Source organism: Entelurus aequoreus, linkage group LG06 (assembly GCF_033978785.1).
Source record: "Entelurus aequoreus isolate RoL-2023_Sb linkage group LG06, RoL_Eaeq_v1.1, whole genome shotgun sequence".
NCBI lineage: Eukaryota > Metazoa > Chordata > Actinopteri > Syngnathiformes > Syngnathidae > Entelurus > Entelurus aequoreus.
In genome coordinates, this window is record NC_084736.1 from 7,002,750 (window position 1) to 7,019,135 (window position 16,386).

The window sequence follows — 16,386 nt, forward strand, 5'->3', positions numbered from 1 at the left end:
GAAGAAGAAGACCTTTTTGAGCAAAATGTTCAAAGTGAAGTGAATTATATTTATATAGCGCTTTTCTCGAGTGACTCAAAGCACTTTTACATAGTGAAACCCAATTTTTATTTTTATTTATATTTTTTTATTTTATTTTTATTTTTATTTTTTAGGGAGTAATCTTATTTTTTTAAGCAGTACAATCACTAATTCGAAAAATTAAAGACGTGGGGCGTGACATAATTGACCCAGTTTTCCCAGTATGAAGTACATTCCTCCAATTTATAATGAATAAAGGCAGTTATCTTCTCCATTTTATATATGTCCATTGTTGTTTCCATCCATTGCTTCAAAGTTGGATATCCCAGGAGAGCCCAACTTTGAAACCCAATATCTAAGTGACATTTTTAAACCAGTGTGGGTGGCACTGGGAGCAGGTGGGTAAAGTGTCTTGCCCAAGGACACAACGGCAGGGACTAGGTTTGCAGAAGCGGGGATCGAACCTGGAGCCCTCAAGTTGCTGGCACGGCCACTCTACCAACCGAGCTATACGGTATAGCTGAACAGGAACTCTGAACAGGAAATCTTCAAATCAGCCATATCAGATCATGGCAAAAATAAACAACCACATCATGGACCGGGACAGCGGCAAAATCATCGGCACAGAAAGTAACAAATTCAAACGATGGGTTAAGGAGGCGATCGAGGACTCTATACATCAGGGGTCACCAACCTTTTTGAAACCAAGAGCTACTTCTTGGGTACTGATTAATGCGAAGGGCTACCAGTTTGATACACACTTAAATAAATTGCCAGAAATAGCCAATTTGCTCAATTTACCTTTAACTCTATGTTATTATTAATAATTAATGATATTTACACTTAATTGAACGGTTTAAAAGAGGAGAAAACACGAAAAAAATGACCATTCAATTTTGAAACATAGTTTATTTTCAATTTCGACTCTTTAAAATTCAAAATTCAACTGAAAAAAAGAAGAGAAAAACTTAAAAAAAGAATTTATTGAACATCATTAGTAATTTTTCCTGATTAAGATTAATTTTAGAATTTTGATGACATGTTTTAAAAACAAAATCCAATCTGCACTTTGTTAGAATATATAACAAATTGGACCAAGCTATATTTCTAACAAAGACAAATCATAATTTCTTCTAGATTTTCCAGAACAAAAATTTTAAAATAAATTCAAAAGACTTTGAAATAAGATTTAAATTTGATTCTACAGATTTTCTAGATTTGCCAGAATAATTTTTTTGAATTTTAATCATAATAAGTTTGAAGAAATATTTCACAAATATTCTTCGTCGACAAAACAGAAGCTAAAATGAAGAATTAAATTTTAAATTTTTTTTATTATTCTTTAGAATAAAAATAAAAAAATTTACTTGAACATTGATTTAAATTGTCAGGAAAGAAGAGGAAGGAATTTAAAAGGTAAAAAGGTATATGTGTTTAAAAATCCTAAAATCGTTTTTAAGGTTGTATTTTTTCTCTAAAATTGTCTTTCTGAAAATTATAAGAAGCAAAGTAAAAGAATTAATGAATTTATTTAAACAAGTGAAGACCAAGTCTTTAAAATATTTTCTTGGATTTTCAAATTCTATTTGAGTTTTGTCTCTCTTAGAATTAAAAATGTCGGGCAAAGCGAGACCAGCTTGCTAGTAAATAAATAACATTTAAAAAATAGAGGCAGCTCACTGGTAAGTGCTGCTATTTGAGCTATATTTAGAACAGACCGGCGGGCTACTCATCTGGTCCTTACGGGCTACCTGGTGCCCGCGGGCACCGCGTTGGTGACCCCTGCTATACATCATGTATAGGAGGAATGGGCTGAACAATATTAATATTATATTAATATTTCAGAGTCGGAAACGAACAAATGTTTAAATTACAGCTGTGAAATTATTATTTTTTTCAAATCAGATTAATCACATTTTGGAAATGTGGATTAATCATAATTAATCACAGGCTATTTCTTGCTTGCTGAAGAAAAGACCCCCAATGTTTGTACACAAATGCAATTTTAAAGTCACAATGTTATCCAGGAACATTGTGTTTTATTTTTTTATTTTATTTTATTTTATTTTATGTATGTTGCACGATTGCACCAAGTAAAATTCCTAGTTTGTGAACCCGTTCTCAAACAATGGCAATAAAAAACGATTCTGATATTCTATTCCGATTAAACATTTTTACTTCAATGTCATTTATTTGCACGGAACTTGGAAACGGTTTTATCTAAAGTTCTTTCAGGCTGCACTTCGGAATGACATTTGCCAGAGAGCACACAAGTCGGAGTCTACTCACTCATTTTTGTATGCATCGATCTGATCACTGACCATATAGCGGTTAAGGTAAAAGAGCTTGTACGGTCAAAATAAATGGCATAAATATTCTCCGTGCGATCGTTTTTTTGTGATTAATCACATGAGTTAACTCGTAGATTTCGACGACCCTAGTTTAATTGAATAAATATGGCAATGATTAAAGCACAGGTTAGGGTTGATGCTGCAAAACACTCAAACGACCAAATAATAATAATAATAATATAATATTAATAACTAGAAAATGCTATCTATGCCCTGGACCTCTGGATCCGAGAGTTTTAGGTGTAACTGTACTAAATGAGCTACATATTTAGCTTAAAACGTTAGCATGCTTACGTTAAAATGCTAACATTTAACATGTGTGCAAACGTTAGCATGATAACAGTTAGCATGTTTCATATACCAAGTGATATGACTCAAAAGGTCAAATAGAGGAAAAAAGTGTAAAATTTGATGAAAAACTTAGCATGCTATTGTTTGCATGATAACAGTGAACAAATGTCACATACCGAGTTATATGACTTTGGTGTAAACGGTTGCAAAACTAGCTCAAAAAGTTACCATGCTAATGTTAGCATGTTACAATTTCAATATCCCAATATCTACATTTGCTTGATAGGGCCCGAGGAGCACCAGACCACCCTAATTTTCTCCGGAAGGACTCTTTGATTTAACGGTAGCAAAACTAGCTCAAAAAGTTACCATGCTAATGTTAGCATGTTAACATTTCAATATCCCAATATCTACATTTGCTTGATAGGGCACGAGGAGCACCAGACCACCCTAATTTTCTCCAGAAGGACTCTTTGATTTAACGGTTGAAAAACTAGCTCAAAAAGTTAGCATGCTAATGTTAGCATGTTAACATTTCAATATCCCAATATCTACATTTGCTTGATAGGGCCCGAGGAGCACCAGACCACCCTAATTTTCTCCGGAAGGACTCTTTGATTTAACGGTAGCAAAACTAGCTCAAAAATTGAACATGCTAATGTTAGCAAGTTAACATTTCAATATCCCAATATCTACATTTGCTTGATAGGGCCCGAGGAGCACCAGACACCCCTAATTTTCTCCGGAAGGTCTCTTTGATTGAACGGTTGCAAAACTAGCTCAAAAAGTTAGCATGGTAATTTTAGCATGTTAACATTTCAATATCCCAATATCCAGTTAAAGTTAAAGTACCAATGATTGTCACACACACACACACTAGGTGTGGCGAAATTATTCTCTGCATTTGACCCATCACCCTTGATCACCCCCTGGGAGGTGAGGGGAGCAGTGAGCAGCAGCGATTTAACCCCCAATTCCAACCCTTGATGCTGAGTGCCAAGCAGGGAGGTAATGGGTCCCATTTTTTATAGTCTTTGGTATGACTCGGCCGGGGTTGGAACTCACGACCTACCGATCTCAGGGCGGACAACTCTAACCACTAGGCCACTGAGTAGGTTATTATTAGTTTTGCAGGACACAACTGGACCTGTTCATCACTCTACTGCGCAGTGCATGCGCCACCTCTCTCTCTGTAGGCCACTGAGTAGGTCTACATTTGCTTGATAGGGCCCGAGGAGCACCAGACCACCCTAATTTTCTCCGGAAGACTCTTTGATTTGACTACCGTGCTTTCTTTTAGATTGAACATCAAATGTTCTTTAGCCAGAGTGCATTTAAGTTGGGTTCTAGGACTCGGATGAAAGTAGACTTTAGATACTCCAGCCTGCAGACGTCTAGGGATGTCGGAGAGATAATTAGGCAGATTGAGAGTGTGTCACTCAGAGATGATCCAGCTGGAGGAGACGGGACTTTTCAAGGGGTAACGGGGGGGTTACGTGGAACAAGTAGCGGGACGCTGGCTAGCGGGGGGTGGTGGCGGTGTGGGGGGGTTGCAGTGTAGAGGACAGCTGGTGGATGTTGTGATGGTAATCCAGTGAAGTCAGATCTCAACAAAGGGACAGCGTAGGACCAGGTGCTGCCATTGAGTAGCATGCCGGCCCCCATACTGCGAGAGACAAGCTCGTGGTCGGAAACTAGCTAGCTCGCTAGCACATGTTGAGGCTCCCACAGGAGCCTCTGACCATGGCAGACTTTGGTTGTAGCAAACTGTTTGTGATTCCTTTTAGCAACGCAGATACAAGGAAAAGAGAACAAAAGAAGAAACCCAAAGAAAAACCCGAAATAAAGAACAAAGAGGTCATAACCTTAGCATACATTAGTAGAATAACTGAACCAATACAGCGCGTCATGAAAAAACACAAAACTGTTAAACCTCACACAAAAACAAGACAGTTACTTGTACATCCAAAAGACAAAATAGAATAAACGCAATGTAATATACGAAATCCTGTGTAAATCATGAAAAAGAAAATCATACATGGGAGAAACGGGTAGCATGTTCAACACAAGGAAGAAAGAACATCAGAAAGAATGTGAAAAAGAGACAACTGAAAGGTTTACAAGAAGCCTAAAACAAAAATCCGAACAGGAAATCTTAAAATCAGCCAAATCAGATCATGGCAAAAATAAATAACCACATCACGGACCAGGACAACGGCAAAATCATCGGCACAGAAAGTAACAAATTCAAACGTTGGGTCAAGGAGGCGATCGAACTAAGGAAGCGGCCCAAGGAAACCATCAATCGGGATGAGGGAGCATACCTGGGACTCCCCTCCTCCTCCATTAACCATCAAGCGGCGGGGTGGGAGGGAGCCAACCAGGTAGACTTGACAGGTCTGCCTGGTTGGCCACGCCAATAAGAACAGCTCATAGGCTACACATCACCGTGGTCAATCAATCAATCATCAATCAATGTTTATTTATATAGCCCTAAATCACAAGTGTCTCAAAGGGCTGCACAAGCCACAACGGCATCCTCGGTTCAGATCCCACATCAGGGCAAAGAAAAACTCAACCCAATGGGATGACAATGAGAAACCTTGGAGAGGACCGCAGATGTGGGGACCCCCCTCCCCTAGGGCGACCGGTGCAATGGACGTCGAGTGGATCTGACATAATAGTGTGAGAGTCCAGTCCATAGTGGATCTAACATAATAGTGAGGGGAAAAAAAATAAAAAATCAATACTTTAACATAGGGTGCCAGTTCTATGATTGACTACATTCCTCCATAGTATAAACAGCTCTAATTAATTTCTATATTACTGAAAAGAAAACTAGTTTTGTTTAAAAAATAAATTATCTACCAAAACATACAATAAAGTCAAACACAAATAAGGCAAGAGAAGTATCCAACACTTCTATTTTCTAAAGTAAATGTGTGCCTGAGTTGGATGGACAGGATAATTTCAAATAATAATAATCTATATATTTTTTAAATCGATTTTTGATTATTATTTAATCAAAAAAGAATCACTACAAATTATCGCGATTAATTCGAATATCTATTTTTTCGACACCCCGGTCGGATGATATCGGCTTGTATCTATAATCTCCGATACATGCAGCCCTGCAGCCAGTTAATATTTAAACACCCTTCAATAAGCACAAACATTTGATCATTCCTTGTATTTTAGTGATGTTATTTACAAAAAGGTAAACATGGTAGGCTATTAGGAGGCAGCAACTACACGTCAGCTAAGCACACAATATTGCACAAGCTAGACATGAAATTAGTGTCCTTAATTGAACAATATTGCAGTTCAAAACATGACATTTATCAATATAAACAAGTATATTTGCATATTACTTACATATACAAAGTCTCCAAGGCAGAGGCCTATTAGAAAGTATCCAGTAACAAACGTGTCCGCACCATTGAACCTACTGCATCATGTGCTTGATTTAATTAAATAGTGACCAAAAACAAATTAACGCTCCACTTGAAAAGCACAAATCTCTCATAAGGTTACGTTTTTTTTATACCTACTATTTTTCTGAGTGATTCCACTTGATCAATTAATCAATCAATGTTTAGTGATTTAGGGCTACATAAGTAGTGTCTCAAAGGGCTGCACAAGCCACAACAACATCCTCGGCTCAGATCCCACATCAGGGCAAGGAAAAACTCAACCCAATGGGACAATGAGAATCCTTGGAGGGGACCGCAGATGTGGGGGACCTCCCCTAGGTGACCGGTGCAATGGACGTTGAGTGGATCTAGCATAATAATGTGAGAGTCCAGTCCATAGTGGATCTAGCATAATATTGAGAGTCCAGTCGATAGTGGATCTAACATAATAGTGTGAGAGTCCAGTCCATAGTGGATCTAACATAGTAGTGAGAGTCCAGTCTATAGTGGATCTAACATAATAGTGACAGTCCAGTCCATAGTGGATCGAACATAATAGTGAGAGTCCAATCCATGGTGGATCTAACATAATAGTGTGAGAGTCCAGTCCATAGTGGATCGAACATAATAGTGAGAGTCCAGTTCATGGTGGATCTAACATAATAGTGTGAGAGTCCAGTCCATAGTGGATCTAACATAATAGTGAGAGAGTCCAGTCCATAGTGGATCTAACATAATAGTCAATCAATCAATCAATCAATGTTTATTTATATAGCCCTAAATCACAAGTGTCTCAAAGGGCTGTACAAGCCACAACGACATCCTCGGTACAGAGCCCACATACGGGCGAGGAAAACTCACCCCAGTGGGACGTCAATGTGAATGACTATGAGAAACCTTGGAGAGGACCGCATATGTGGGTAACCCCCCCTCTAAGGGAGACCGAAAGCAATGGATGTCGAGTGGGTCTAACATAATATTGTGAAAGTCCAGTCCACAGCGGGTCCAACACATCAGCGAAAGTCCAGTCTATAGTGGATCTAACATAATAGTGTGAGAGTCCAGCCAATAGTGGATCTAACATAATAGTGTGAGAGTCCAGTCCATAGTGGATCTAACATAATAGTGAGAGTCCAGTCCATAGTGGGGCCAGCAGGAGACCATCCCGAGCGGAGTCGGGTCAGCAGCGCAGAGACGTCCCCAACCGATGCACAGACGCCCGACTTTGGACAGCCAGCGCTTCATCCATGGCCACCGAACCTGTGCCCCTCCCTCCACGAAGGAGAGGGGGGCAGAGCAGAAAAGAAACGGCAGATAAACTGGTCTAAAAGGGGGGTCTATTTAAAGGCTAGAGTATACAAATGAGTTTTAAGATGGGACTTAAATGATCAAACCTTTTCATACTACAAAATAACAAAAGTATGCACCAGGACTGGTGCTGATATTGTATCAGATTACGGTTTGGGCCAATACTTATAGCTCCAATATTGGTACCCTTTCGGAGGTAAAAAAAATGGTATAAGGACCCCCAAAATCTACATACCGTGTTAAATAATTTATGGTGACATTATATACACAATAAGCAGGAAGCAAAATGCAGAATGGTTGCCGGAGAAGTCCATGTGTGGATGTGGTGCTTCTCAATGTTTTATTTCCTAATGTGTTGCCTTTGGCCCCGGCTGCTGAGTTAGCATATGAGTTGTGATTGTTGTGTCATGACCCTGTGACTACTCCCAGGCCCTTGAGACATTTTTTATTTATTTTGATAGTTAGCAAACATGTTGGTGGGGCTGAGAAGTCTTACATCAACAGACTTTTTGGAGCGAGTACCGCGACCATGCCAGGTCACAAGTTTCCTATCTGTCTGGACGCAAGGAGAGATGTCCTTTGTGTTTGTTCATAGCAGCAGCTCGCGAGTCCATGTTTTCTTTTGGCATCTTTACGGCGGATTACACAGGAATGCTGGCAAAGATTCCTGCTGTCTCTCTAGAACTTACAGGTTGTTGTCTGTACCTCACGTCCTATCCAGGAATGCCTTTTTTTTGCTATGGTCTCCTTGAGGACCCGATCTTTGGAACATCAGAGATATGTGTGAACATCATTTAAATGGAAGCACATATACCATATTGTTTGATTTGTAGCTAAACAGGGGATACTTGGGAGGAAGATTTCAAGGTTTTTTTTTGGCTCATAATTAAAAACCGAGGGCTATAGTTCCCAGGCCCTGTCACAGGAAGTGGTGCCTTCTGACCTTTCTGCTCTGCACTTCCTGTCCAATCAGACTCAAAGCGTGATGCTCCTCTGCTTCACTTTAGCTTTTGCTTTGATTGCATTTAAGTGGAAGAATTGATGTGGTAGCAATAGTAGTTGAGCGCATTGATATTCAGCATGATGTCTAGAAGTCATTACTTGGATTCCTTGCTAGCGCCTTGTCCTGCTCTTTCTTTTAGGATGTCTTTACTGTGGTTTCTGGATTTAATGTTGCGTATGGTTGATTTCGGTCAAACAGCGAGAAAGGGCCCTTAGAAGTCATGACAGCTTTAGTATCGTCACGTTGCTCTTAACGTGACGTTTCCGAGGAAATGTTGTCTTTCATCATGAAATTAGTTCTTTAGGAGTGGAATTTCAAAGTTTTGCACAAATCTGGTTCAGCTTAGGTTGGTTGGAGGCTGAAAAGGGTTTGTGGTCGTGTCTGATGAAGAATACTCTGAAAGACCTCGGCCTTGGGGATGTGTGTCATGTGGTTTTTGCTGCCATTCGAAAAATGCCAGGGAGCAGCCTCGGACAATCTATCAGCGATTGGGGCCAATTTGTCCAGAGTAGAGCGTATATTTATTGTGTTGGACACCTTGCAGCAGGAGTCCTTCCAAGTCAGAGCACAATGTAGCTTCTTGACGCGAGGCCTACAAGATGAATTTTACTCATTTTTCAAGCGGCCCTGAGCTTCCTTCGAAGTACTCAAACTGTCCTCACTAAACCCTCGTTCCCAAACCCCCCACCCCCACCAAGGTTCCCCACTCACCATGGGATACTGTTGCCAGGCGACAGCCTAGGCCTGTTGGTCCATGGAAGCCCAGACCTGAAAGACTAGCTGTTTGGGTCACTGCTCCCCCGTCTCTCCCTCCTTCTGCCAACCTGTTCATACAAAGGAGTTCTGACTACTTTGGCTCTTTTATTTGGGGGCCACAAAACACTCCACAACCCCCCTACCCTGCAATGTGGGTCTTTGCTTAGAAAGGGAGAGCAAAGATGTGGAGAGCAGAGCTGCTGGAGGAAGAAGTGGGGGTGTTTATGGGCTCGGGTTGGCAGTGCTGTGTCACTACGGACTCTTATGGAAGAATAGTCTCTGTTCATGCCCATGTGTTGTTGAAATATAGATTACATTTTTAGATCCCTCACAACTGTTACAATCACAGATGTTTAAGCCCAAGCTCCATTGTTGCAGTTTTCCTCAGGAAATACTCTCACAGATAGGATGCCTCCTCTCGGCTTGTTGCTTTGTGGAGCTTCACTGCGAGTATGAACCGTGTCAGAGATTACAGAGTCTTTGTTCACAGGTGAGTCACCCTCTGACCTCTGGCTATTGTACGGGAGGGGTCCGGAGCTCAGGTTACCTATGCTTCAATGAGCCGGAGAGCAGGAAAAGCTGCATCGGGTTCCATATGTGACGGCGCTCACATACATCAAAATGTCCATGCCACTGAGATAACATATAAATGAAATTCTTCCTTCTTTTTTCCTCTGCAATCCCCTGCTTGGATGGCAACTTTTGTGGGTTCATGCTACCCCCCTGGTTGTAAGTTTCTCCTCATTGTGTTAAGGCATGCGGTTCTCATTTGCATGCGTTTGTTGCAGTGGTGCCTTTGAATGTGTGCATGTGTTTTTTTTTTGTTTGTTTTTTTACAGAATGTCTCTTCAGTGGTGTGAAGTGGTTTGTGTATGTGTGTTGGCCCAGTCCCATTAGCGAGGCAGGGGTTATTTTGTCTCAGAGAGCACTAGACAGTAGTAGCACAGTGACAGATGTAGACAGATGCACAGGGTCGGGTGGTTGCAGCTGGCAAAATCCCTCATGTTTTGACACGGGGGAGATTAGCCACTATGACCGTCTTTGCTTGCGCCACACCACTCAAAAGACCTCCTTCCTCCTTTCGTCATCATCATCTGGCGTCCTCTTGCTCAGGGGTCAGAAGTCGGCACCCGGGGCCCCCCGGTGCACAACAGCAGCCTGCACCTGCCCCTAATATCCATGTAGGAGAAAGAAAAAAAAGCTAGGAGAGAAATTCTGGCCTTGTGTTTGAGAAGTGGTGGAATCCAAAAGAGTCTGATAAGGAGACAGTCCAACGTACAACCACCAAATTGTGTGAGCTGATATCAGTTGTGTGTTATGAGAAAAGCACGTTGGCCGTGAGTCTGGACGAGTCTAAAGAATGCTTGTTTGGGCTACGACGCTCCAATACAATTTGAGCAAGAGGAAAAACATTTTCAGCTTGAAAAACTCTGCTGATTTTTATAGTTGGATTTTTTTATATTAATAATGGCACTGTTAAGTGACAACTCTTAATCCAACTTTGACCTGACCAAAACTTTGCGCGTTTGATTTTTTTGCCGTCACTTATCAAGGCCCTCTGCAAGTTCTTTCATTTTCATTCTGACCCCCAAGATTCCAGACATAGTTAATTTGCCTCTAAATAAACCCAGCCAAGCCATGACAAATTGCCATGGGTACCAAGAAGAGGGAGGGTGCATGATCGGTTGAGTGTCAGTCTTGCTCTTTCGTCTGCGCCGTTGCCCGGGCAACGAGGATCCAGCATTTCAGAGTGAAAGCTGTGTTTTCAGAGCAGGGACAAGGGATTACAGGAAATATGACATGGCATTCCCTCTGGACCAGACCGATCCCCCCCCCCCCCCCCCCTTCTCCTTAACCACCTCCACTCCACCAGTTGCATTCTCTCCTGCGGAGTGGCCCCACCCCTCGCCCTGCAGCCTGAGTGACATTATCATCACAATCAGACGGGGGACCTCTGACATTTGACCTGTGTGCGCGTGAGGGGAGGGAGGGAAAGCCAAGCTGGCGTTTTTTGGTAGGGGGATCAGTGGGGGTTGTTCAAAGATAGAAGCTGTAAGAGCTGAGCCAGCGTTCGCTTCCATTCTCCGAGCCACTAATCAACTTCTAATTAATTGTATTGGGCCTTTGGTAATGTAGCGGTTCATGTAATTGAATTCCTCTTCATAATCTCCCTTTGACTGATACCTATCAATTTCGAGTGTCGAGTCTAATAATCACCCTGAGTCATCTGGGATAGGCTTTAGGGATGAATGAATGGATGCAACTATTTCTCTGTCGCTTTCTCGTGGATACACCTGTACACTCCTTTGTGCCAAGGCCTGTGGCTTCTCTTTAAGCTATTGTTCTTGTAACGCTTCAATGAAAACAAAACATCAAAAACATATTCCTGAAATGCTGGCTTGCTCCCAACCAGTTTGTTTTATAGAGAAGGCACAGGGCACAACAATGGAGTGAAATAATGCTTGTACAAAATAGAACAGAGGAAAACCCATTGTGGATGATGCCCAGGGGTTATTATCCAGTGAAAGAAAAGAAGGCCGAGCCTCAGGGTGAACCCAGCCATCACGGCTCTGTCATCAGCATCAAACAGCCTGTTTGAAGAGGGGGCTTGTTCCAGCCAGAGGCTCCACTGCGGGTGTCAAGTTCCTAACTCAAACTAACCTCAGTTTGCTCAAACCTTGTCTGAACTCCAATCAATCCTCAGAGAGCAATCAGATAGTCCTGTTTCAATGTTTAGGTAAAAGACAAAACAACTAATGTCACTTGGAAGAGGCAAAGGTGTCACTTCCAAAAATCACAGATGCCTTTTTCTATTTGCTCCACAAGAGCGAGTGTAGTCTCCATATTTCTCGTGTCAGTATTTGGGTGGAATCGCCTGGCTTCCTGGCAGTCGTTGTTGGGTGTGCTCCGGTTTCTTTACAGCTGACCTGCGGAAAACGCTGCAACAGCCGAGGAATGTTCGCTGACACACAGAAAATGGGTCTCTCCAGCTGGAGCGGATGCAAATTGTGTGTTTGGTAAATCAGGATATGGCCTGGCTTCATATGCGAGTGCATCGCTCACTCCACAAACCACACTGTACTTTTGAAGGAACCGCCGCTAATACGGAATAATTTCAGGGCGTAGGCGCCTAGGTCGCACCACAGTATGAGTCAAGAAGGAGTTATCCAGGATCTGGAATGCCAGATGTGGTATATTAATGTACATGATGGGAATTGTCTGATCCAAAAGTTTTCTTCTTTGCATCACAAATATCTAAGTTACCTGTTTTGACTCCTATGTGTGAATTGTTTTGTCCAGATGTCGTCCTGGATTCATCGGTCCACTCTGTCGACACCAAGATCCTTGCCATCGATCACCTTGCCTTAATGGGGCTGCTTGTAAGAGCCAAGTGGTCAACAGTATCCCACAGTACAGCTGTGTGTGCCAGAGAGGCTTCAGAGGTAGACTAATCAGAATACACCAGAAAGATCAGCTCATGGAGAGTCTTGAGTCCTCAGCTGAACACACCTTTAATTACAGGCCAAGACTGTTTGCTCATTGACGCCTGTGCCACCAGTCCCTGTGCAAACGGCGCCCGCTGTGCCAACTGGAACAACCACTACAACTGCTCCTGCCCACCTGGCTTCCAGGGAAAGAACTGCCGCAGCGACGTGGACGAGTGCCGCAAGCCCGGTGTGTGCCTCAACAGCGGCCTCTGCATCAACACGCACGGGTCCTTCCGCTGCCAGTGTGCACCTGGGTACAGCGGGCGGACGTGCGAAGTGTCCACGCTGCCCTGCGCCCCCTCCCAGTGCCTCAATGGAGGGACTTGTCGCCAGACCAGTGACCATTCCTATGAATGTGCCTGCCTGCCAGGTACAATAAAACTCATCAAATGAGACGTTTTCCTCTAGTGTTTATCTATAGGATTTTTACAACTTTTTCGGTAGCCTTTGCAATTGTATGCACTAACATTACATGTCGGGTGGAGCGAGTTTGTAGCTCGGGTATCGGCACTCAAGTTTATACAAATTATGAATTCCAAAGGATTGTGGGCTTAAAGGTTAAAAGTTGGAATGCGTTCTTTGGTTTTGCTAGAATATCACGCTATTTGCGTAGCTGATGCTCCAGGGAAACTAACCATATTGTGTCAGACCAAATGAACTGTCCCTACTGGGAGAAACATGCCCCTGCACACATGCAAACCATCACTATCACATAGTGCAAGCCCACTGTTTTCCCAGAGCTGAACTGATTCTTCCCAGGCTGATGACGTAGTTCACAGCTCCGATGCTGGGATTTTCTCCTCCGTCACAGGTCAACTTCCTGTCTGCTATTAATATCCCCCCGATGAGAAATGGGATGGTGGGAGAAGTTGGAGGAGGCTGCCCTCCCTTACTCCTGCATACGCGCTCTGCTCCACTATACTCGCAACAGGAGGAATTCACTTAATGGACCCTTCTGGCTTGCCACTAGGGAGCCGGCAGGAAATATCTCTTGCCAGAAAGGAAGTCATTGAAACTAAAAGATTATAAAACAAGCAAACACAGCGGGGAGCGCAAAAACCTCTGAACGAGCCATCGTGGCTGATGCCGGCGTCGCGTGGGAACCATCAAGAGAGGATGTAAACAGTCAAGACACCCTCTCAACCTTTTTACTGCCTCACACCACTACTACTGTGGGAAACGTGCCATGAGGTTATGAGCGTTTTATGCGTTTGTTTCTCATAACCCGTTTCTTTGCATCTGTCTCAGGTTTTCAGGGACACAACTGTGAAAATAATGTGGATGACTGTCCTGGCCACAAGTGTATGAATGGAGGGATTTGCGTGGATGGAGTCAACACATACAACTGCCAGTGTCCACCTGAATGGACAGGTACGACACATCATGTTTAAAGTATGTTTCACTTATGAATGAGTCGACTAACATGCCAGCACCTCACCAGGGCAATACTGCGCTGAGGATGTCAACGAGTGTCTAATGCAACCAAACGCCTGCCACAACGGGGGGACTTGCTTCAACACCATCGGGGGCCACACGTGCGTCTGCGTTAACGGCTGGACAGGCGACGACTGCAGCGAGAACATCGACGACTGCGCCATAGCCGTGTGCTTCAACGGCGCCACCTGCCATGACCGAGTTGCTTCCTTCTTTTGCGAGTGTCCTGTCGGCAAGACGGGTAAGTGAACGGTCTTAAGAACCTGCATGCATGTTTTTTTTAGTGGAAGCATACCTTTGAGGCCTTCATTAACTACACTATAATGACAAATATATTGGGACACCTGGGTATTGCTTGTATTCCGTCACATGACTTCTTCCCGTTGGTAAAAAAAACAGTGGTGGTCAACCAAGCCAAGATGGCTGCGGTATAGCAAGTAGCGCGCAAACTATCTGAGAACAAAATAGGCTTAAATCTTCCTGCAAAAAGCAGATACAAGTGAAAAACCAAACTATCCAGTGGAATAGATGCCTATACTTTATCAAAAAAAGATTTGTTGAGTGATAAAGGATTAAACATCGGTCGCGTTTTTAGACATATCGAACTGTTGTGCTCCAGACGCCATTCTACACGACAAAACAGATAAATTCTTGGAAAAGCATGGAGGTCTACAACTTCTTTGTCAAGGAAATTGGTATCAAGACTCTCCCGGATAAGTCATGCAACATTTTAGCTCGGGTAAGGTTGCATTTCATGATTTAACTTCGCATCTACAACCACGCACTGTTTACGAGTATGCGGGGTTTTCCTCATCTCTATCAAAATATAACATTAGATCTCAACGTTGTGTATGTGCTTGAATGTTTCATTTATGATTGCCGCCTTTGGTAAAAGCTTAACTCTTTTAGGGTTTGCTCACATTTGCTTTATTTTATTTAGACTCGCCAAGTTGGTGCGTTAGATAACACTCGTAGCAAAAAGGTGTTTTAGGATCTCCGAAACAAGATAATATATGGATAATATCCAGATAGTACCAGTGATCACTGCAAACTCGCGCGTTCTTCGACTCGGCTCCCTTGATCTGGAGTGCGTGCCCATTTTCTCGTCGTCTTTGGTCAAATCTTGCTCTCTTCCGCCCTTCCAGATTACCTCTCGAGGAACTCTGAAGAAATGTTTATCCTTTTCGCGATTTGAACAATTTGTACACTTAAAAACAACACAAGCATGGGCATTTTTCTTCGAGAAAGGCTAAATGGCACCTAGTACCCAGTGGGAACAGACGCCGGCTTGACCACCACGCATATCCAATGAGCCGGACATGACGTCATGTAAACCCAAGCAATTACACCTAAAGTATGTGAAATTCTGAAAAGGTTTAATTCAATTATTTGAACATTTTAGCCAGTTCATTACGTTATGTAGGATGGGTTTTCGTTCAAAGCTGTTGCAGAGCTGGATTTGTGCACTTGAGCACTCCCCAAACTGTCAAAGAATTGTCCTAAATGTCTTGGACAGATGAGGAATTAAGATTTACGGCAGACTCATGGTCTATCCCAACCCCTAAACAATGCAATAAGGACAATCTTTCTCTTTCCATAAGGTTTGCTGTGCCACCTCGAGGATGCATGTGTGAGCAATCCTTGCAACGAGGGGGCCGTGTGCGATACCAACCCCCTTAACGGCCGTGCCATCTGCACCTGTCCTGCCGGCTTTGTGGGAGGTGCTTGTAACCAGGACATGGACGAATGCTCCATTGGTATGTCTGCCGCTTGTTCTTTGTCAACATATATGTTCGTTTATCACCAACTCATTTCTCTCTGATCCTGCAGGTGCGAACCCATGTGAACACTTCGGGAAGTGCGTAAACACAGAGGGCTCCTTCCAGTGTCAGTGCGGCCGGGGGTACGCGGGCCCACGTTGTGAGATCGACATCAATGAATGCCTCTCCATGCCTTGCCAGAACGATGCCACTTGCCTGGACCGCATCGGAGAGTTCACCTGCATTTGCATGCCAGGTATCAAGACCTTTCAGCTAAGGGGGAATTATTTAGAGTGGGCTATTATGTAATGGAATCCCATTGCTGTTGTGGGGCACTGTACAGCCAGACAGGGTATTAGTGTGGACAAAAGTGATGGTTGGACTTTCTGTGACAAAAACACAGTGAAACTCTCACGCACGGTCCTACATGCATCCCAGGGTTTTGAGAACTATACAAATTAGAGTTGGGAGTGAGCTCTATAGGAGTGGATGTGAGAGGGCGAGCAGTTAGGGGGAGCGGTGTGCTGTGAATAGTAATGAGTTGTCGAGTGGTGGGAATGG

General features: G+C 43.1%; 1 protein-coding gene across 1 annotated transcript in view; it reads left to right on the forward strand.

Moving 5' to 3' along the window:
* Positions 1–16,386, forward strand: part of notch3 (notch receptor 3) — a 57,209-nt gene that overhangs the window by 14,302 nt on the left and 26,521 nt on the right. Inside the window, exons 3-8 of the mRNA XM_062049911.1 lie at positions 12,444–12,586; positions 12,666–13,001; positions 13,880–14,002; positions 14,073–14,306; positions 15,667–15,822; positions 15,896–16,081. Coding sequence (XP_061905895.1) covers positions 12,444–12,586; positions 12,666–13,001; positions 13,880–14,002; positions 14,073–14,306; positions 15,667–15,822; positions 15,896–16,081 — 1,178 coding nt within the window. The remainder of the gene's footprint in view (positions 1–12,443; positions 12,587–12,665; positions 13,002–13,879; positions 14,003–14,072; positions 14,307–15,666; positions 15,823–15,895; positions 16,082–16,386) is intronic.